Below are 22,427 nucleotides of genomic sequence, written 5' to 3'. Positions count from 1 at the left end.
CTGTGGTCAGTAAGGGAGATGGGCAGAGGCAGAAAGAGGCCTCGATAAATAATAGGGCCAGGCACACCGACTGTCTGCTTGAATTTTAATATCTACCAGGGAATATTTGTGCCACATCCGCGTCCTGTAGATGGGAAAAGCAAGACTCAAGTTTAAGGAACCTGGCCAAGGTCACACCTTGACCTGGGGTCTTGTCTCCGCCCCTAACCCTCCGTCCTGTTTCCTGTGCTGCCCTACCTGCCTGGTGCTGCTGCTTTTAAGGAAGATTTAGAATTGAAATATTTGTACTGTTGCTGGGAGTGAGGTGGGGTGGAGATAGCAAGTGGTGATAAGAAGACGATTTGGTGGGAGATCACATTTGGTAGGATCACATTTTCAGTCTTCTGGCCAGAAGTCAGTTTTTTTTTTTTTTTTTTTTAAAGATTTATTTATTTATTTGACAGAGAGAGATCACAAGTAGGCAGAGAGGCAGGCAGAGAGAGAGAGGAGGAAGCAGGCTTCCTGCTGAGCAGAGAGCCCGATGCGGGACTCGATCCCAGGACCCCGAGATCATGACCTGAGCCGAAGGCAGCGGCTTAACCCACTGAGCCACCCAGGCGCCCCTGGCCAGAAGTCAGTTTAATGAAAGAAAGCAAGGAGTTCTTTTCACCCACTGGGATACTTTTCTGAGGGAACTCAAAGAGACTGGCAATGCAGACTTCTGTGAAATAGCGCTTTTTAGTTTTCCTTTGCTCAGAGTTAAAATGTGTACCGTTTTTTGAAGTAGTTGTGTGGTAACGGTGGAAAGAAGACTGGCTTTGCAGATGCTGGAAATGGCAGATCTTAGATGAAAGAAATATAGAACATCTACCTCAGCTTTAAGACTTGAAAGACTTAAATTTTTTTTTTTTAAAGATTTTATTTATTTATTTGAGAGAGAGGGCTCGTGGGCATGGAAGGGGGTAAGGGCCGAGGCAGAGGGAAAATCAGGCTCCTGACTGAGGAGGGAGCCAGATGGGGGACTCAGTCCCGGGTGTCTGCAATCATGACCTGAGCGGAAGGCAGATTCTCAACTGACTGAGCAACCCAGATGTCCCGCAAGACATTTTTTAATTACGATAATTGTTTATTTACATGCAGTTGTAAAAATTAATACAGGGCGATCTGGGATACCTTTTACCCAGTTTCTCCCAGTGGTAACATTTTGCCAAACGATGATGTATTCTCTCAAGCAGTATATTGATACTGACCCATTTCACAGATCTTAGAGTCCTCTGCTACTCCTTTACTTGTGTTTGCCTATTTAGTTCTATACAGTTTTATCATATGTGTGTTCAAGCATCCAGCTCTACGGGCAAGATACAGAATAGATCTTTACAAGGATCTCCCACATTAGCTATAGAGCCACACCCCCGCTGCTTTGTGTAGTCTCTGGGAAATTATCTGTTCTCCATTTCAGAAGTGTTCTGAGAAGGAATTATGGCGTATGTGACCTTTTGGAATTGGCTTTTGAGACTGAGCATAATTCTCTGCAGAGCTGTCCGGGTGGTTATCTGTATTGTATCCATAGTGCGTTTTTTAATTGCTGAGTAGCGTTCCATGGAGGGCATGTACCACAGTTTAACCATTCTTCTTTGTTTTGTTTTTTTAAACTAGGGTGAACCACTTAACTATGCTTCACACACTAAGGGATATCTGGATTGCTCCCAGTTTTTGACTATTATTAGTCTGCTGTAAACATTTGTGTATTGGTTTTTCTGTGAACACATGTTTTCATTTCTCTAAATGCCATTGTTCAGTTGCATGGTAATTGTATGTTTAGTTTTATAAGAAACTTCAGGCCGCGTGGTCGCCATTCTTCGTGAAGCTTCAGTTTCATCATCTGTAAAATGGGATGCCGGTAGTACCGCGTTACAGGGTTTGATGAGGAATGAATGAATCCATCCATGCAAGGTGTGTAGAAGGTGGGTGAGACAGTGGAAGTGTTGGGTGAGAAAGATGAGCATTGGGCCAGAGTTTGGGTGAAATTTGGGGTATGACAGCTTGGAGGAGATTTTGGAGACTTTATTACCTCTGTGAGCTCAGGTGCAGGTTACTTTTCTCTCTGACCTCAGTCTCCTCACTAGTAACCTGGGATAATGTGGGGATTTTCAGCACAGGCTTAGCACCCAGCAGGTGGACAGTAGTTAGTAGCTATTATTATTAGTTACTAAATAACTTACAGTTTTAGACAAATGTTTAGTGAGGGGTGGAGGTGGGTTATTTAGCTCTAGGGTCTAGGTCCCTAGACCTAGAGGTCAGCTTGGGGGAGTGCTAAACTTGACCAAGACACCTGATCTCTCTAGCTTCGGTGTCTCTCTCTGTAGAATGAGGCCACTGGACTAAAGACTGTGTAAGCCTTTTCAGGTGGTACAGGCCTGTGAAGCAGGTATTCTGTGTGTCCTGTCCCCATCTTCATGCCCCCAGTGCATACTCGCAAGGTCCCTGTCTCACCCCTGAGAACACAGAGACTTTCATTTGGCTTTTCTTTCCTTTTTCACCCTGTCTGGGGCTGCAGCATCCCTATTGGCCCTTCCTGAAGACTGTAAGAGTATATACATCCCCGCTTGCATGCGTTTGTTCAAGAATTTATTCAGCACTTAGCCATGGACTTAAAGGCTGTTGATTCAGACAGGCAGGTCTGAGAGTGAGGGGCCCACAGAGGGTGAGTCCCTGCCTGCACCAACTGTGGGACTGCCAACACATGGATGGGGAGACTGATAACAGATAAGTGACAGCCAGCTTTGGGGGAAAAAGAGACCCCAAGGGCTTTGCCATTGAGCAGGTGGCTGTTCAGGTACACAGGGGATGCGGAGAAGTGCTAGGGGCTGATACCTGAGCTGTGTCTGTAGGAATGAGAGGTCAGAAAAAATACAATAATCAATCAAAAACATGTAGGGCTTTTTTTTTTTTTTTTTTTTTCAGTTTAGAAGAGAAGAAAAAATTGTTTTTTCTCATATTTAGTTATTGCTTTCTGGTCATTGGATGTCTTGCCTAATCCAAACAATCTGCTCAGGTGTCTTCTCCTGGAAGGGTTTCCTGTTCAGGGAAGAGATGAGTTTTACCCTTTCTCTCCCGCACCCCCCCACCCCGTTTTAATTTTATTTTAATTTATTTTTTTACATTTTTATTTCTTATTTTTTTAAGAGTGAGAGAGCACGTGCATGAGTGGGGTGGGGGTGGAGGGGCAGAGGGAGAGAGGGAATCCCACGCAGGCTCCTGCCTGACATGAGGCTTAATCTCATGACCCTGAGATCATGACCTGAGCTGAAATAAAAGATGGATGCTTAATGCACTGAGTTACCCACGTGCCCCAGCTCCATTTTTTTAAGGTTTTTTTTAAAAAAATAAACTTTATTTTTTAGATCAATTTTAGATTTTGATTTCTCTAAATCATATCCCAGTTTCCCCTATAATTAACCTCTTGTATGACTAAGGTAATTTATCACAGTTAGTGAACCAATATCAGTACCTTGTATGTATCAGTGTTAACTAAAATCCATATTTAAGTCAGATTCCCCAAGTTTTTAACCTAATGTCCTTTCTGCTCCAGGATTTCTCCCAGAATAGCACACTACATTTAGTCCTCCTGCTTCCTTGGGCTCCTCTTGGCTTTGATGGTTTCTCTGAGTGTCCCTGTGTTTGATCACCTTGACAGTTTTGAGGAGACATGGTCACATATTTTGTAGAATGTCCCTCATTTGGAATCTCTTCCTTTTTTTTTTTTTTTAACTTGAGGAATTTTGGAAGTATAATATTTATGCATCTTGTGTCCGACATAGCTCACAGGGAAGGGTTTTCATATATTTGGGCGAGAAAAATTCTGATTTATAACCTCTAGCAGAGTTTTCCTGGAGAACCATGGTTCTCAGCTGGAGTCAGGGGTGGGGGGGCATTTGGCAATGTCAGGAGACCTGTTTGATTGCCACAGCTGGGGCCCAGGGGGTGCTGCTGACTTCTAATGTGTGGAGGTCCAGATGCTGCTAGATAGTCTGTAATGCACAGAACAGTCTGTAATGGACATGCGCAACAAAGAATAATCCAGCCCCAGATGTCAGTAATGCCAAGTTTGGGAAACCTTGTCCAAAAATGGGGAATTCTACGCAATCCTGTGTGATGATAATTTAAAGGGATGGAGATTGTTGTGTTGGTCTGTCATTGCTCATTATGCTGCACCTTGTGCCTGTCTTCTTTGAACTTAATCCTTGGCCTGCCGTGTGTGCTCATCAGATAGCCTGCTCTGTGAGGTGCACAATGGAAGCATTGCCGCTTGCCTGGGCCGGGGGTGGGGATGGTGCTCCAGTCAGGCATTTGGATACCTAGAGCCTTCCCCCTGCCAGGCCCCCCACTACCCCCCCCCCCCCCCCCTTAGACATCATCGCAGAGCCTGGTCTGTTTAGAATGTTGGGCGGCTTAGCTGGGGCTGTGAAGGGTATTAACTTGGTGGAAAAAAGTATGGAGATTAGTGTGAAGTGTTAGAAGCTTTTACAGGGTGTTGAAGGATTTATTCAGAGTTCTTGGTTGAGAGTGTTTGATTCTTATTCAGCAATTATGTATTTAGTGAGGACTATATGTGGGACAGTGATATAAGCTTAGTTTATAGAGAATAAACATAAAATGCAAATCCTTCCCTCAAGGAACTGTAGTGGGTTAAGGAAACACCTTAATGAGGTAATTTTAAGATGAGACCAGTGTTTCTTAGACTGTGTTCCACCAACTTCTGAGAAATATGGTTAAGGAAATGTTGAAAATATATGTTAAAAAAGTTTTTTTTTTTTTTTAAAACAGGTAGGCTTATCAGATTCTTTAAAATGCATGAACCTCCGAAAAGGAGGATATAGGTGTAGCACCCCCCAAATAAATTTGACTGTGGAACCCCTTTTTGGAGGTAATAGTTCAAAATAAATGTTCTAAGGATTATACTTGGGAGGTTCAAATAATAGGTATAACAAGATTATATGTATATTAATAACACCCAGAGGTGCTTAATTGTACAACCTTATGCTTTTTCTTTGTAACAGAGATATAGAATAAATGGAGTCAGGGTCTCTTTGACAATCTGGGGAAAGCTGTGTGTTCTGTGTTTAGGAAAATATGCAGATTTGACAGTTACAATGTAAGCGCACACAGACTCTTTCGTGAATGGTTTGAGGCGGTTTCTGTAACATCTCAGCTTCATCCGGTGAGCCCAGCGCCCATCGAACCCTCTGTTACCTTATGAGAGAGCGTGAAGGACCGCCTTGAGGACTCAGCAGGGACTATCTTCTGGGTTAAAATTTGCATAGAAGATCAAGAAGTCTGGCATGCCTGGGTGGCTCAGTGGGTTAAAGCCTCTGCCTTTGGCTCAGGTCATGATCCCAGGGTCCTGGGATCGAGCCCCGCATCGGGCTCTCTGCTCAGGGGGGAGCCTGCTTCCCTTCCTCTCTCTCTGCCTGCCTCTCTGCCTACTTGTGATCTCTGTCTGTCAAATAAATAAATATAATCTTAAAAAAAAAAAAAGAAAAAAAAAGATAAAGAAGCCTTGACTGGAGCAAGACATGTTTTTGGCCTGACTTTTACCTTTGAATGTTGAGATTTTCTGTAACTTGTGGAGGTGGCGGGGCGATCCATCAGGAAGGCGCAGGGAGTAGTGATCTAGAATTCATTGTCCTCATTCACCGGGGCATCCCGGGTAGCATGAAGAGGAAGCGAAAGAAGATAATGTAAAAAGATTAAATGATACTTATGTTGCCAGCTTTTGAAGGAAAGTAGAATCTTGAAAATTTGAGTAGTTCTGTAACTGTGAGGCACATCAGAATCATCTGGGGAGCTTGTTTAAACATGGAGACTCCGAGGCCCTGGCTCTGGGGATTCTGATTCCTCAGGTGCGGAGCATGGGCTGAGGAAGCTGTATTGTTCCTGGGCTTAGAAACCAGTCTTTCGTTGAACTCTTGAAGAAATGTGGAAGCACACATATCTTCTGTATTTTAGAGTTGTTCTTTTGGATCTTGGTTTCCAGCAATCAGGTAGATTAGATGGATAGTTTAAAAATCTCTTTTGTATAGAATGTGCTGGAAAAATGACCAAAGAATATTCTTTGAATGTGTAACTGACCTTCGAAAAACTGAAGTAAAATGGCAGGGACTAAAACCGAAGGGTGGTGAGCAGCTCTGAAGGTGTTGCGGGAGCATTTGTGGGGTTTTGTTAGCTGTGCCTGCTGAGAGGGGAACACACACACACACACACACACACGCACACACACACACACACACACACATTCTGTCTCTCTCTTTGTCTTTCTCTGTTTCCCTGTCTGTCTTTGTGTCTCTCTCTCTGAATCTCTTATAACTCCAGACCCACAGAGAGCTACCTTCCACGCAGGAAGACAATAGGGAAACGTGTCTGCCTTGGTCTCTGCTCTACATATTTCCCTGTGTGTGGGAGGCTGTGGAAGTCCTGTGTGACCTTGTACTCACAGGCTAGTTCTCTCATGGGTTTGGGTTTGAATTTAGTCTGCTTGCCTGGTCTGGTTATCTCAAGGTGAGAAGTTAACTAAAAGTGGTCCCAAGATGATACTGTCTGGGATTCTTGATAGAAGCAAATATAAACTCCTCCTGTGTGGCTAGACCTTCAACCTGGGCCGGAATGGAGAGCAAAGATATTGATAGACATGTGAGGAAATCCAATAAATATTGGCAGTATAGAAATCAGGTCAAAAGAGAGTAGAAGAGAGGAGGTAAAAGAACAGGGAAAAAGCAGGAGGTATAAAATGTGGTGGTGGAAGTCTTTCCAGATATATCAGTCATCACCGTAAACTCAGATCCAAAGATGGCTTGTCAGTTCAGATATAAGACAAAATCTACCTGCATGCTGTTGGAAGACATTCACCCCAAAACAAAGATGTAGAAAGGTTGGAATTAATGGGAAAAGAGATTTTGGGCAAATGCTAACTAAAGAAACCCATCAGGTGTTAATATCAAACAAATACTGAAATGATACTGAAAGAAAATAATGTTTACTCTAGGAGAGCTGCAAACTATAGTTCATGGGCCAGATCTGGCTTGCTCTTTTTGTATATTAAATTTCATTGGAACATAGCCACACCCATTCATTTCCATATGTTTGGTGGGGGAGGTGCTCCTTCTGTGCTATGAGGCCAGAGTTGGGTAGTTGCGACAGAATGTATGGTCCGTGGACACAGCTCAGATTCTTTGCAGACAGTGTATGTTGTCTCCTGAACAAGAGCTGACTCTCACAAAAACAATCCAGAGAATGTCTATATATAAAAAAGACAACAAATAAGTTGCAGTTGCAAGCCAATTTTTAAAGATTTGAAAACACATGAAAGATACTATAGATCACATACAGGGATACACACGTATGTGCTAAAAGTCTAAAATGTAGGAAAATGATGAACACCAGAGTCAGGGTAGTGGTTACCTCTTTGGTGGAAGGAGAATGCAGGTGAAGATTTAAGAAGTTTATTTCCTAAATTGGATGGTGGGAATTATAGGTGTTTTTGTGTTTATCTTTCTACCTTTCTGTATGTCTTAAACATCTCAAGATGTATTCTTTTGTCTAGGTATATGATATTGATGATCCTGTGACCACAGGAAAAAGCAGCAAAAAAGATTTCAGGGAGAAACGTGCCACATAATAATTTTCACATTTTCAGGTAGGAAAGAAATTCCTAAAATAGGGAGAGAACCAAAGGACCCCTTAGAAGTCATAGAATCCAGTCCTTTGCTGGGAAAATGGAATCCCTTTTTCCATGGCTCTTATTAGTGGCCATCTGGCATCTGCTTGAATTTGCCATATGAGCACAGGCTGCCAATTTTATTTTGGATGGCTTGAGTCACAGAGAGTAATTCTAATTCCTCTCCCATATGCTCGCTGTTTAAATGGCGATCATGCATCATCACTGCCCCTCCCCTTTGACTTCATTACTTTGGAAGCTCGCCTTCGTCTTCAGTCCAGTTTGTTGATAGCTCTTGGAAAGTGAACTGTTGCGTACTGAGGACAGGAAGCTGCTTGTAGTCTGACTGGCTCGAAGCGAGGGGCGCCGCCAGCCCTGCCCTGCTTGGCCTGGTACTTCTGTGGGAACACCTAGAATCCAAGGCTGGGTTCATTTACGTGTGAAGTTCCCTTTCCATCAGGTCCCGACGTTGTCATTTCCTATATTGACACGATGCATTTTAGATGAGGATAAAAGAGGGGAAAAAAGCCTCTCCTCCAATTTTGTTTTTGAAGATTTTATTTATTTTTTGACAGAGAGAGGATGTATGAGAGAGAGAACACAAGGGGGCTGGGCAGAGGGAGAGGGAGAAGCAGACTCCCTGCTGAACAGAGAGCCTGATGTAGGACTCCATCCCAGGGCCCTGAGATCAGGACCTGGGCTGAAGGCAGATGCTTAATGGACCGAGCCAGCCGTGACTTTCCTCCTGAACTTCTTTGTGCGCCTGTCATACATTATTAGCAAGTGCTTAGGAGAAAAAAGTTAGTATTTTCTTTTTCTTTTATTTTTTAAGTTAGATACTGCATGTTTTAGTTAAGTGAGAAAGAGAGGCTAGCTGACTAATCAGCTGAGTACGAGATTTTTGTACTTCTGTGGGTTAGTCCTTACCTTTGGGAAATCCATCTTTTTCAGTTTACTAGGGTTTTGAGGAACTGTTTTATTATATATATATACATATATATATGTATAAAGATTTTATTTTTTTATTTGACAGAGAGAGAGTACAAAGAGGCAGAGAGGCAGGCAGAGAGAGAGAGAGAAGCAGACTCCCTGCTGAGCAGAGAGCCCCATGCAGGGCTCAGTAGTAGGACCCTAAGATCATGATCTAAGCCAAAAGCAGAGGCTTAACCCACTGAGCCACCCAGGTGCCCCGGAACTGTTTTATATTAAGTGTATTTGTAAGATACATAAGCCTGATTAAAATTTTAATTTCATTAGAGACGTTAACTCTCTAATGTAACTCTGGTGGTTACAGGGATGTCCCTTTTGGGTAGGAACACCTACTTGAGAAACATGATTACTGTCAGTATCAGAGTGTTGTCTGAGTGTCCGTTTTCTTTAACAGTAGTTTTTGAGTATTGTCTGTGTGCTGGTTACTGTAACTGTAGCAATGGGCAAGGCAGGCGTAGCCTGAGTAGCAATTTTCCAGCATTTTGCTCACAGGACTCCTTAATACCCTTAAAATTCTTGAAGATCCCAGTGTTTTCCGGTTTACATAGATTATACCGATAGTGACTGTATTAGAAATTTAAAAATGAGAGACTTAAAACAGGTATTCCCCACTTCATTTAAAATAATAATAAATCTGTTAGCTGCTAATGTAAATGAGACACTTTTTGAAAGGTAACTATTTTCTGAAATCAAAGAACTTGAGAAGAATTCTTGGTTTCATATTTTTGTAAATTTCTGCAATGTCTCAATTAACAGAGATGTCTGGAGTCTCAGATCGGATTCTGTGTTCAGACCACCGAGTTGTGAGACCTCATGTAGCCTCTCACTGTCAATTGGTGAGGGAATAAGAGTGAAAGAGGCAAATAATCTCTTTATTAAATTCTTAACTAATTCTTTGATACATTGCTGCAAATGTAGTGACTTAAAACTACACAGATCAGTTACAGTTTTGGAGGTCACAAGTCTGAAATGGTTCTCACCAGGGTAACATCAGGGTGTTGGCAGGACTTTGTTCATTTCTGGAAGCTCTAGTGGAGAATGTTTTCTTGCCTTTTGCGGTTTCTAAAAGCTTCCTGCATTCTTTGGTTCATGGCCCCTTTCATTTTCAAAGCCAGCAATTTAAAAATGAAGTTGGAGCCTTTTTCACATCACATCACTCTGATGCTGAATCTTCTGCCTTCCTTTTCTACACTTAACCTTTATGTCTAGGGCCCCCAGGTAAACTAGCTTAATCTCTGTCTTGAAGTCTGCTGTTTAACAGCTGCAACCTTAATTCCCCTCTGCCATGTAAAGGTAACATACACATTTTAGAAATTAGGATGTGGATGTCCTAACCCACAGTATTCTGCCTGTCATCTTTAAGCAGTATTATAAAAAGAGTTTTACCCTCAGAGATCCCATGAAAGAGTCTGAGTATGTGGTTTCTGGGATTATGCCAGTCTAGGGAAAATATTAGTTGGAATGATGAGGAAAGGAGAGGTGACAGATATTTATGGGTCACCTGCTGTGTGCTAGGTACTCTGCCAGGCATTCGACCCACATTTTATTGTTCGATAACTGTGCCATCTGGGCTTACTTAACTTTCCAGCCTTTTTCTCCCCTGCAAACAGGGGGTAGCAGTGTTTTCCTTAGGATGTTCTCATGACCAGTCGTCAAGACAACAAGAAGTACCCACTGGACAGTATGTAGAAGGCATTGATAATTACTCCTTTTCTATGTCCTTAATACTTTAAAGAAAATTCTTGATAGCTCGCCTAGTGTTTGACCTTTTGATATGGCCAAATTTTCTAAGAAGTTTCTTCCATGAAACATATGGACTTTTCTTTTGAGCAGTTAAGTTTTGTTTTTGTTTTGTTGAAGTAGGCTCCACCCTCGGTGAGGGACTTGAACTCATGACCCTGAGCTAGAGAGTCATGTGCTCTCTAGCTGGCTCTGAGCCAGCCAGGCGCTCCTAAGTTTGTTTCTTATTAAATGACTTCAGATTAGGTGTGATTGTATTTCAAATGTAATCAGATGTGGTTTTGTTTTTTGAACTTTAGGAAGCAGGATGGATTTCTACAGAGCAGTCAAAATTACAGATATTATTTACAGAATAATATGTGGTTTTAGCTTTTGGTAGGAGTAGTGTAAATGTCATGCATTGTTAATTATTCAGATGAGTAATAGTATTTGTCACGGATTGCTGTTCCTGGAGATGATGCCAAGTGTCTGAAGTAAAGGAAGAATGAAAGCTGCTTTTTAGATTTGTAGATAAAAATGACTTTTGGGATGCCACCTCCTCTGGAGAGGGCAGCTGTGCCAAGTTTCTTCTCCACTTGGCATCTTGCCATTTCTTGGCCTGTGATGTCGTTCACCACAGAGCTAGTGCTTTATTATTTACTCACTTACAGTCCCTGCACGGTTCTCTGTGTGGTGCCTGGCACATAGTAGGTGTACAGGAAGTGCTTACTGAAAAAAATTCCTGAGGATCAGGTAAGTGGGAAAACCAGTTTACCAAAATTCTATGTGCTGTGTGATCTCATTTACAGAAAAGTCTAGAAAAGGCAAACAAGTCTGGTCAAAAGCAGAACAGCAGTTGCCTGGGGGTGGTCTGTGGTCAAGGGGCGAGGGTGGGTGGGTGGAATTCAGAGGGCATGAGGAAATATTTGGGGATATTAGATATACTTATTATCTTTTTTGGGATGGTGGCTTTGTAGGTGAATACGTATGTCAGACCTCATCAAACTGTGTACTTTATGTGTGATTTCTTATATGTCATTGCACCTTAATAAAGCTATCCAGTAAAGACAAAGAAATAAGAGAAGGACTCTGGGTTAGATTGGCTTGAAGGAAGGTTCCTCCCATAGGAGTGAGAACAGTGTGACACAGGGTGAATCTGGTGTTCTATCCTGGACCTCCTGGGGCGGCTGGAGGGGGTGCTGCAGGGTCCCAGAAGAACGCAGGATTTGTGTGTTTCGAGGTGGGGAAGGGTCATTTCTTATCTAAGCGTTGGGTTGTGCTGGGCAGGTAACCCTATAATGTTCACCTTCGTAGTGAAAAGGATATCTTGATCACTTGGTACTTTGTCTCTGCATCTATTGGACTGATGCAGAAGTAAAGGGCTTTATAGTCGAATGGCTATTGGAGAAACTGGAGATCCTGGAGATGGTATTTTCTGGCTAAAAATAGTTGGATTCAAATCTCTAAGGTCTAATAGTAGCGCTGCTTTGAATCATCTGTCTCAGTCACGTTGTTTGCTCTACACTTTCTTCCCTTACTGTAACTAATTAGTAGAAAGGCTGTCAAGTGGTCACAACCATATAAAATCACGTTTGTTGCCAAGAACCATAACATTCTAAATGTTAACATGAAATTTGCATTATGGTCACATTGCTCCTAACACGTTGATTGTGTTAGGACAGATTCGCATTTTTCAGACAGGTGTCAATAGAACTGGCTGTCTTTGCCCAAGCCTTGCTGACACAAGGATGTTGCAACTTGACACAAGTGAAGTTTGCTAAGATAAAATCCTCTAAGGTAATTGTCTTTTCCTTATCATTGTCCTTGGCAATTACAACTGAGAAGTTCAATGTTTATAATTTGGTCATAGAACTTTGAGCTCACTTGCTGTGGAGATGGTGGAGGACATGTAAGTATGGCTTCAACTTAGGCACAAAAAATTCCTCTTTTTTTTTCATGTATTTTTAATCAATCTATACACCTACTTTATTTATTTATTTATTTTTTTGAAAGATTTTATTTACTTATTTGACAGAGAGAGATCATAAGTAGGCAGAGAGGCAAGCAGAGAGAGAGGAAGGGAAGCAGGCTCCCCGCTGAGCAGAAAGCCTGACGCGGGCAGGACTCGATTCCAGGACCCTGAGATCATGACCTGAGCCGAAGGCAGCGGCTTAACCCACTGAGCCACCCAGGTGCCCCTATACACCTACTTTAAAAAAAAAAGAATTATTCATTTAGAAAGAAAAGAGTGCATGCGTGAATGGGGGGAGGGGCAAAGGGAGAGGGAGAGAGAATCTGAAGTAGACTGCCTGCTGAGCTTGGAGCCCATTGTGGGGCTTAGTCTCGTGAGCCTGAGATCATGACCTGAGCCAAAACCAAGAGTTGTATGCTTAACTGATTGAACCACTCAGGTGTCTCTATATATGTGTATATATATGTTTTTTAAAGATTTTATTTTATTTTTTCAGTGTTCCAAGATTCATTGTTTATGTACCACACCCAGTGCTCCATGCAATACGTGCCCTCCTTAAAACCTACCACTAACTTCACCTAACCCCTCACCCCTCTCCCCTCCAAAACCCTCAGTTTGCTTCTCAGAGTCCACAGTCTCTCATGCCTTGTCTCCCCCTCCGATTTCCCCCAGCTCCCTTCTCCTCTCCATCTCCTCATGTCCTCAGCATAATCTCTTCCAGTCCCGTCCATGTTGCTACAAAAGTTGGTTATTCATCCTTTCTGATGGAGGCATAATACTCCATAGTGTATATGGACCGTATCTTCTTTATCCATTCGTCTGTTGAAGGGCATCTTGGCTCTTTCCACAGTTTGGCGACCGTGGCCATTGCTGCTATGAATATTGGGGTGTAGATGACCCTTCTTTTCACTACATCTGTATCTTTGGGGTAAATACCCAGTAGTGCAATTGCAGGGTCATAGGGAAGCTCTGTTTTTAATTTCTTAAGGAATCTCCATCCTGTTTTCCAAAGTGGCCGCACCAACTTGCATTCCCACCAACAGTGTAAGAGGATTCCTCTTTCTCCACATCCTCTCCAACACTTGTTGTTTACTATCTCATTAATTTTGGCTCTTCTAACTGGTAAAGGTGGTATCTCAATTTGGTTTTGATTTGAATCTCCCTGATGGCTAATGATGATGAACATTTTTTAAATGTGTCTGTTAGCCATTTGTATGTCTTCTTTGGAGAAGTGTCTGTTCATGTCTTCTGCCCATTTTTTGACATGATTATCTGTTTTATTTATTTATTTATTTATTTTAAATCGTGCTGTATGACCTTTAATTAGGTATAAAGACTTCCAATCACTTCACCTAGGGACCATTCTACCCGCTGCTCTGTTTGCCTGCCAGTCTCTTGTCTCTCTCTTCAGCAATGGTGAGGCGGATACCCTTTCCACGGGGAAGAGAAATCCATGGTTTGTTGCCTTTGCCAATAACAAAAATGTTGGAGAGTTGGGTGGCAAAGCTGTTGCCGTTGGCATCTTTCACGTGAACCACATCAAATGAACCAGGGTGTCTCTCTGTGTTGGTGATCACACCAGTTCTTCCCAGGTTAGCACCCCCAGTCACCATACACAGATTACCAGTGTCAAACTTGACGAGATCAGTAATCTTTCCGGTTTCCAAATCAATCTGAATGGTGTCATTGACCTTGATGAGGGGTTCAGGATAGCGGATGGTGCGAGCATCATGAGTCACCAGATGGGGGATTCCTTTTGTCCCCACAAAGATCTTTCTTACTTTGCACAACTTGTACTTGGCCTCCTCGAGTGTAATCCAATGAATGGCAAAGCGACCCTTGGTATCATAGATCAGACGGAAATTCTCTCCGGTCTTGTCAATGCTGATGACATCCATAAAACCATCAGGGTATGTTATATCAGTTTGGACCTTGCCATCAATCTTAATAAAACGCTGCATACAGATCTTCTTTACTTCATCTCCTGTTAGGGCATACTTAAGTCTGTTCCTTAAGAAAATGATGAGAGGGAGACACTCTCTCACTTATGGGGACCAGTAGATGGGCAAGGAGCAAACACACCAGTCAGTTTATCCAGCATCCAATGCTTTGGAGCTGCTACACGCTTCAGATGTTTCTTGGGACCACGAGCCATGGCTGCGCTAGGAACGAAAAGAGCGATTTCTGGTTTTTTGAGTGTTGAGTTTAAGGAGTTCTTTATAGATCTTGGATATCAGCCTTTTGTAGTGTCATTGCGAATATCTTCTCCCATTCCGTGGGTTGCCTCTTTGTTTTCTTGACTGTTTCTTTTGCTTTGCAGAAGCTAGCTTTTGATCTTGATGAAGTCTCAAAAGTTCATTTTCTCTTTTGTTTCCTTTGCCTTTGGAGACATGTCTTGAAAGAATTGCTGTGGCCGATGTAAAAGAGGTTTCTGCCTATGTTCTCTAGGATTTTGATAGATTCCTGCCTCATGTTGAGGTCTTTATCTCTTTTGAGTTTATCTTTGTGTATGGTGTATGAGAATGGTCAAGTTTCATTCTTCTATACATAGCTGTCCGATCTTCCCAGCACTATTTATTGAAGAGACTGCCTTTTTTCCACTGGATATTTTTTCCTGCTTTATCAAAGATTATTTGACCATAGAGTTGTGGGTCCATATCTGGGCTCTCTACTCTGCTCCACTTGTCTGTGTGTCTGTTTTTGTGCCACTTATGTGTGTGTGTGTGTGTGTGTATATATATATATATATATATATATATATATATATATATATATATATATATATATTTATCTTTTTAAAGATTTTTATTTTATTTTACAGAGGGAGAGAGATCACAAGTTGGCAGAGCAGCAGGCAGGTGGGGGGGGCAGGCTCCTTGCTGAGCAGAGATTCCCGATGCGGAGCTCGATCCCAGGACCTGGACTGAAGGCAGAGGCTTAACCCACTGAGCCACCCAGGCACCCCTATGTAGATTTTTTCTAAAAGGAATTTTGAAATCTTGTTTCTAATATGTGAACTTTTAAAAAGAGGATTTGAAGCTGTGTTAAAGAGATATGAAATAATTCATGAAATATTTCTAATATTTATGAATATACTCATTAAATGGATAAATAGTGAAATACAAACCGAAGTTGAGATTGGGTCAAATTAGAGAAAAACAAGCATTTTAAATCTGCTCTAACTTTCCTTGATTTAGGAGCCTAGAAATATGTTACCAAGAAATCTGACCTTGAGTTGTTTATTTCATCTTCATTTTCCTTCTTTGTAAATAATAACTCCATTAAGTGAGGTCCATGCACCTTCATCTGGGGTCCTGTGTGTAGCAAGTGCACGTCATTCTCAGCCAGTGGGACTCCTGGTTGTGGCCCCCTGGGCCCTGGGAGGATTCACAGAAAGCTTCGTGGTGGTATATGAAGGGAGAAATGGTAGGCTTTCCTTCTGTTTTTTGTAACATCTAGGGAAAAACTTGTTTCTTTCTCCTTTTTCTTTCCTCCCCTTCTTTTTCTTCTTCAGGGACATCAGATATGAATTTTCTCTTTTTTCCTGGGAGAATAATTTGAAGTCTAGGGTATATACCAAAAGAAAAATCCTAATTAATTAAAGAAAAATATCATCTTTGTATCTCTGGGATTGTGGTTTGTATTACCCAGAAATTGAACATCAAGAATTTTCAGGTGCATTTCAGCTTTCTTTTTGATCATTTACTTCTGTTAGCCATTTACTTTTCTCTCTTATGAGATATATCCTTTATCTTTATATTTATTGGGTTTTGGATTCTTTTTTAATATTTAGGATATTAGTCCTTTGCTTTTTACCTTTAAACTTCTAATATAACCTTTCCCCTTGGATTATTGTTTTTGATATTTTTGATACACAGATGTTTAAAATTTTTATATAATAGGGGCATCTGGGTGGCTTAGTCAGTTGAGCTTCTAGCTCTTGGTTTTGGGTTAGGTCATGATCTCAGGGTTGTGAGATCGAGCCCCACGTCAGGCTCTGTGCTGGGCATGGAGCCTGCATAAGATTCTGTCCCATTCCTTGTGCCCCTCCCCACCCCCATCTCTCTAAAAATTTTTTTATATTGTAAATCTGTTGATATTTTCCATTTGTGATTTATTGTTGTTGCTTTCACATTTGGAATGATGAGATAAATAGTGATCTATATAATTTTGCCAACTTTTTAAGATTTAAAAAATTTTTTTAATTCTTTGATTCACATGGTGTTTGTTTTGCAGCATAGTATAAAGGGAAATCTTCCCTGATCTTCTTTTAATACAGCTAACCAGCATTTGTGAAGCTAGACAAAGAGAGACTGAATATTCCATGTGAATTTAATTCAGGATGGTACTCAACTATAGCATATTCTGGAGAACAGAGAGTAGTAAGTAGATTACCCACCTTGCTGAAAATAGGGTATATGAAGGAGAATTTAAGATTGGAAAGATGGTTTAAAGTCTAAATGGAGACTGCCTTTAATGCCAGGTTAAAAAATTAAAATTTGTAGGCAGTAAGAATTTTGAGTGGCTGAATAGGCTTGAAATGAACTTTTAGTTACTAGGACCTTTTTAGCCACAAGTAATAAAACAACTCAAACTGATTTAACTTAAGCAAAGAAGATTTTTTAGGAAGAAATTTTATGGGCTTGTGTAATTGAAAAATCAAGAGATAGTTTTAGCTTCAAATATCAGTTAATCCATGGATGTCCGTGGGTGGCTTCCCTGTCTCTTGACCTTGCTCTCCTCCATACTGGCCTTTTTAAAGATTCTTAGAGGTGGCCCCTCACGTCTCTAGTTGTAAATCTTTTAGATACAAGTTTATTTATTTATTTTATTATTATTTTTAGTATTTTATTTTATTCATTTGACAGAGATCACAAGCAGGCAGAGAGGCAGGCAGAGAGAGGGGGGAAGGGAAGCAGGCTCCCCGCTGAGCAAAGAGCCTGACGTGAGGCTTGATCCCAGGACCCTGGACCGTGACCTGAGCCAAAGACAGAGGCTTAACCCACTGAGCCACCCAGGCGCCCCTAGATACAAGTTTAGAAGCAAAGAATGCCTCTTCCGTGAAATTCCCTTACAAATCCAGACATTTTCCTGAATGGGCTCATTGGTTCCTTTTGGCCGAAGGGAAATCATGATGATGATTGGCCAGGGGGGTCCTAAGTCTTCCTCGAATGAATTAATGTTGGCCCAGGAATTCAGGTGCTCTTGCTGGGTCTAGACCCAGGCCTGGGTCGTGTGCTCTCCTCCTGGGGGCAGGAATAGAACCTTACTGAGGCCATACAGTCTGGATGTTGGGGAGCAATGGTTTCCCAAAGCCGGGCAGCATACTGGAAGAATAGTAGGTGTGTTAGTCAGCTTAGGCTACGTTACGCTGCAGTGACCAGCAGCACCAAAGTCTCTGTGACTCACTAGAGGCAGCTATAACCGGATTCTTTCTCATTCACTCCAAGTTTGCTGGGGCCTCTGGTGGCTCTGAGGGTTGCTGTCCATGTTCTAGTCCAGCGTGGCTGTCTTGGGACCAGGCTGTCATCATAGCTTGGGCCAGAGTCACAGAGCTGTCTCTATTTCTCTGTACTAACTGCGTAGTCTTGCTGTCATCATCCATTAGGTACAACAAGAATTCACTTTCTAAAGTGGTACGCACTCTTGTTTCTGTTGGGGGAGAAGCACCTCACTGATTAGTCAAGGGCCCTTCTTCCGTTTATACTTTTGAGTCTACAGTTTAGACAGACTGTTTGTGTCTTTGTGAGTGTTTGGCATTCTTTCCTTTGCCTTGTAATTATTTGTGTTTGTTCTCAGCACCTTTTTGAAGTGGTTTTATGGAACATTGAAATCCCTTTTAAGCATCCCTTAGTCCTCATGTTTATTTTGAGTGATGACATTAAAATCCCAGCTTTTTGGTGATGACGTTCATGTGATTAATACGCTTTGGGCTCTCACCCCTGCGGGAAATTCCCGGGCAGCACTGGGGATGTGCTTTTAGCGATTTTCCCTCGGAGCAGTGTTCCTTGAGGACTTTACTTACTCTTCTCAGGGTGTGGGAAGGGTGGGAGACTATTGCCAACACTATTCAGCATAAACTTCTAATTTCAGCAGACTGTTAGAACTTCCCATGAGAAGATCGTCTGTGAAAGCAGAGCTGTTGGTCACTCTGTAAGCAGTCCTGCTTCCCTTACTTCATCTGGACGGGGATGCCGTGTGGTCATGTTCAGAAAATAGCATCCTGCCCTGGGGCCCATTGATTATGTAAGGCCAGGACACCTGTGGTGGCTGATGCCACATGGCTTGGAGCTATGAGAGTCTCCCTTCCCCAGAACTAGTCAGGTGAACTGTCTGCCTTCAAGTTTTTAAAAATGCTACTGTTTTGTTTACTGTCCTCCTATATGTCTTCTTTGCCAAAGGAAAAGAAAGCCAAAGTAATCATCTCATTGATGTTGACAAAAGAAACTAATGAAATGGAATTGTTGGTGCATCTTTTTTTTTTTAAATTTTTTAATAAACATACAAGTATTATTAGCCCCATGGATACAGGTCTGTGAATCGCCAGGTTTATACACTTCACAGCATTCACCATAGCACACACCCTCCCCAATGTCCATAACCCACCACCCTCTCCCTACCCCCTTCCCCTGGCCCCCTTCAGTTTGTTTTGTGACATTAAGAGTCTCTTATGGTTTGTCTCCCTCCCAATCCCATCTTGTTTCATTTATTCTTTTCTCACCCCCAAACTCCCCACGTTGCATCTCCACTTCCTCATATCAGGGAGATCATATGATAGTTGTCTTTCTCCGATTGACTTATTTTGCTAAGCATCATACCCTCTAGTTCCATCCACGTCGTCGCAAATGGCAAGATTTCATTTCTTTTCTTTTTTTTTTTTTTTTAAATATTTATTTATTTGAGAGAGAGAAAGTGAGACAGAGCATGAGCAAGGAGAAGGTCAGAGAGAGAAGCAGACTCCCCGTGGAGCTGAGAGCCCGATGTGGGACTCGATCCCGGGACTCCAGGATCATGACCTGAGCCGAAGGCAGTTGTCCAACCAACTGAGCCACCCAGGCATCCCAAGATTTCATTTCTTTTGATGGCTGCATAGTATTCCATCGTATATATAGACCACATCTTTATCCATTCATCTATTGATGGACATCTAGGTTCTTTCCATAGTTTGGCTATTGTGGACATTGCTGCTATAAACATTTGGGTGCACTTGCCCCTTCGGATCACTAGGTTTGTATCTTTAGAGTAAATACCCAGTAGTACAATTGCTGGGTCGTAGGGTAGCTCTATTTTCAACTTTTTGAGGAACTTCCATTCTGTTTTCCAGAGTGGTTGCACCAGCTTGCATTCCCATCAACAGTGTAGGAGGGTCATTGGTACATTTTAACTGTTCAGATTTTCAGCAGGTTCTGCCCTATCTAGGTTGTTTGGGGGAAGGGAAAGAAATATGTGCATGCATTTATCAAGTCATTCATTTATTCCTACATTTGCCTTCCTTGACCTGGGTGTTCTGTGGGGGGATATAAAGACTTAGTTTTAAGTTAGTTTAATACCACAACTTACCTTGTTGCCATGAATAGGCTTCAGGGGAGTCAGCCTCCCTGAAATTGTCTGAAAATCTGGAAGGGCATTTTTCTGGGGAGAGGATTCTAGAGCTTGGGTTAGGTTCTCAAAGAGATCTAAGGCTTCAAGCTGCAAGGATCCTTCTCATATGCGCAGAATGCCTTGTTGTAGACCTCTTTGTGGCTGATGTAGCTCCTGATGGGGGCTGTCACCCTGTGAAGGCAGGACCTGTTGGGTATTTCATGTGACTGCTTAGACTGGAAGCAGGTAACGCAGGCCATTCCTAACCGGGAAGAAGTGAGCGGAAGGGAAGGGGGAGCAGTGCAGGCTCCCTGGCAAGCATGGAAAGGACGAAGGGTTGACTTCGTTTTACTGAGGGTAAAACGCACCCTTCCCAAATGCTTGTGGGGTCCCATAATCTTGGAGAAGAGCGTTAGGGGCACAACTTCTGGAGCCAGACTTGCCAGATTTAAGTCTTGGCTCTGCAATTTAGTAGTTGTGTGTATTTCAGCAAATTATGTAATTTCTGTGTGTCTCAGATGTCCTCATGTATCAAACTGGGATAATACAGTATTTGCATCATCAGACTGCTGTACGGATTAAGTGAGAGAATACAGAGTTCTAGGAGAGCATGTAGCACTTTGTAGGTGCTTAATAAATGTTAGCTTCAATATTGGAGATCAGAAGTTGTTCCTTAGTCCTGGACAGTTGGACTTGTGTGTGCATGTGTTGGGTATTTTGTACCTGTCTCCCAAAAAGTCACCTGCTTTCAGCATTTGCACTTATGAGCTGTTCCAAGTAAATTTTTGGTGCACAAATGTCAAAGGATGAAAGAATATAGTCAGATATCCTTTTAGTAAAATAGAGTGGTCAGTGTTCTTGTCACAAAATGTTGCCTGATGAGGTTCTTGCCTTGAGGACTAACTGAATGCAAGTATGGTATTTCCTTTCCATCTTTGGAAATGTACTGTACAGGCTTTAATCCTGATTGCATCGAGGGCGTGGTGGCTGAAGACCCCTGGTCCAAGACATCGCCTCTCTGATCAGTAAAAATACATTGTTTTCTTTACTTCCAGACTTGGTTCCTTCAATTATGAGCAACTTGTTGAATCCAGATGCCATTTTCTCGAACAATGAGATGAGCCTGTCGGATATTGAAATCTATGGCTTCGATTATGATTATACCTTGGTGTTTTATTCCAAGCACCTGCACACGCTGATATTTAATGCTGCTCGGGACCTTCTCATCAATGAACACCGGGTAAGAGCTCAGGGATACTGCGGACGGGCTTCCTCCTCCTTCCCTTAGACGTTGAAGAACAGCATTGAGCGGACCTGGCCTTGTGCCGGGATACAGACATCACTTAGTAAAGTGTTGTTAAATGAATGGGTAGATTTTGTTCCATTCCAGGTGACTCTATCTGGAAGATTTTGTTTAACTACTTTTTTTGAGGTTTGGTTGACCCACAAAAAGCTCTCTGTACTTAATGCATGTAACTTGATGAGTTTGGGGATGTGCATATGCATGAAACCATCACCATCAAGGTCATAAACTGTCACCTCCCAGCGTTTCCTCCTGACCCCTTCATTATTATTGCTATTTGTGTGTGGGGGGGGGGCAGGGGGAAGAACAGTTAACATAAGATCTACCTTCTCAGCAGATTTTGGTAATACAATATTGTTTGCTGTGGGTGCTGTGCTGTGTAATAGATCTCCAGAACTTGTTTATTTCACAGAACTGGAAATTTGTACTTGAAGATAGTTTTTTTAAAAAAGATTTTAGTTTTTTATTTGAGAGAGAGAGAGAGCAAACATGAGTGGGGGAGTGGCGGGGGTAGGGGGCGGGGAGGGCAAGCAGACTCCCTGGGGGGCTCGATCCCAGGACTCCGGGATCATAACCTGATCTGAAGGCAGATGCTTAACCAGCTGAGCCACCCAGGTGCCCCTGGAAGATAGTTTTTAAATTTTTTTATTTTTTTAAATCTTTAGCTGTCTCTTTGACAAAAGACTCTCAAGTTAGGTGTTCGTGGAGATAGGCTACAGACTTCGTGTTCTCATTTCTCCCTGAGCAGTGACGCAGTTTCTTCCAGAGCTGATGAACTTGGCAGCCCGTTGAGTTCTGGTTAGAAGAAATCCCTCAAAGTCATTCCTGACTTGACTTGTTCTTACGTATAGGACATTCGAATGTCTTCTGCTGCTGCATAGTATTGTTAAGGGCTTATAGTAAGGAAGGAAAAAGGAAACATGCAGAACCCGACATGCTTTCCTGTAGTGAAGTTTGAGTTCACATTTCAGGAGCCAGGATGAGACATCCTCAGGGGCCACCTGGATTAGTGCCCTTTGAGAACCCCACAGGACCCCGAGAAGTACAGCTCAGTTTTCTGTCTCAGACAGAGTGCGTTGACTGCAGGGGCATGCTCCTGATTGGAGGGGAACTGTGCTGTCCTCCTGCAACTTTCACCACCCATCTCTTCTCTTGTCATTTCTTCCTTC

The 22,427-nt window shown here is 42.3% G+C and overlaps 1 protein-coding gene and 1 pseudogene across 2 annotated transcripts in view; one reads left to right on the top strand and one right to left on the bottom strand.

The window, feature by feature from the left end:
• Positions 1 to 22,427, top strand: part of NT5DC3 (5'-nucleotidase domain containing 3) — a 61,957-nt gene that overhangs the window by 918 nt on the left and 38,612 nt on the right. For both annotated transcript variants that reach the window (XM_059186692.1, XM_059186693.1), the window contains exon 2: positions 21,011 to 21,195. In XM_059186692.1, the coding sequence (XP_059042675.1) occupies positions 21,011 to 21,195 (185 nt within the window). The remainder of the gene's footprint in view (positions 1 to 21,010; positions 21,196 to 22,427) is intronic.
• Positions 13,683 to 14,547, bottom strand: LOC131839343 (small ribosomal subunit protein eS4-like; annotated as a pseudogene).

The sequence above is a fragment of the Mustela lutreola genome, chromosome 8 (genome assembly GCF_030435805.1).
Source record: "Mustela lutreola isolate mMusLut2 chromosome 8, mMusLut2.pri, whole genome shotgun sequence".
NCBI lineage: Eukaryota > Metazoa > Chordata > Mammalia > Carnivora > Mustelidae > Mustela > Mustela lutreola.
The sequence above is the reverse complement of the archived record's forward strand: the minus strand, read 5'-3'. Positions and strand labels throughout refer to the sequence as shown.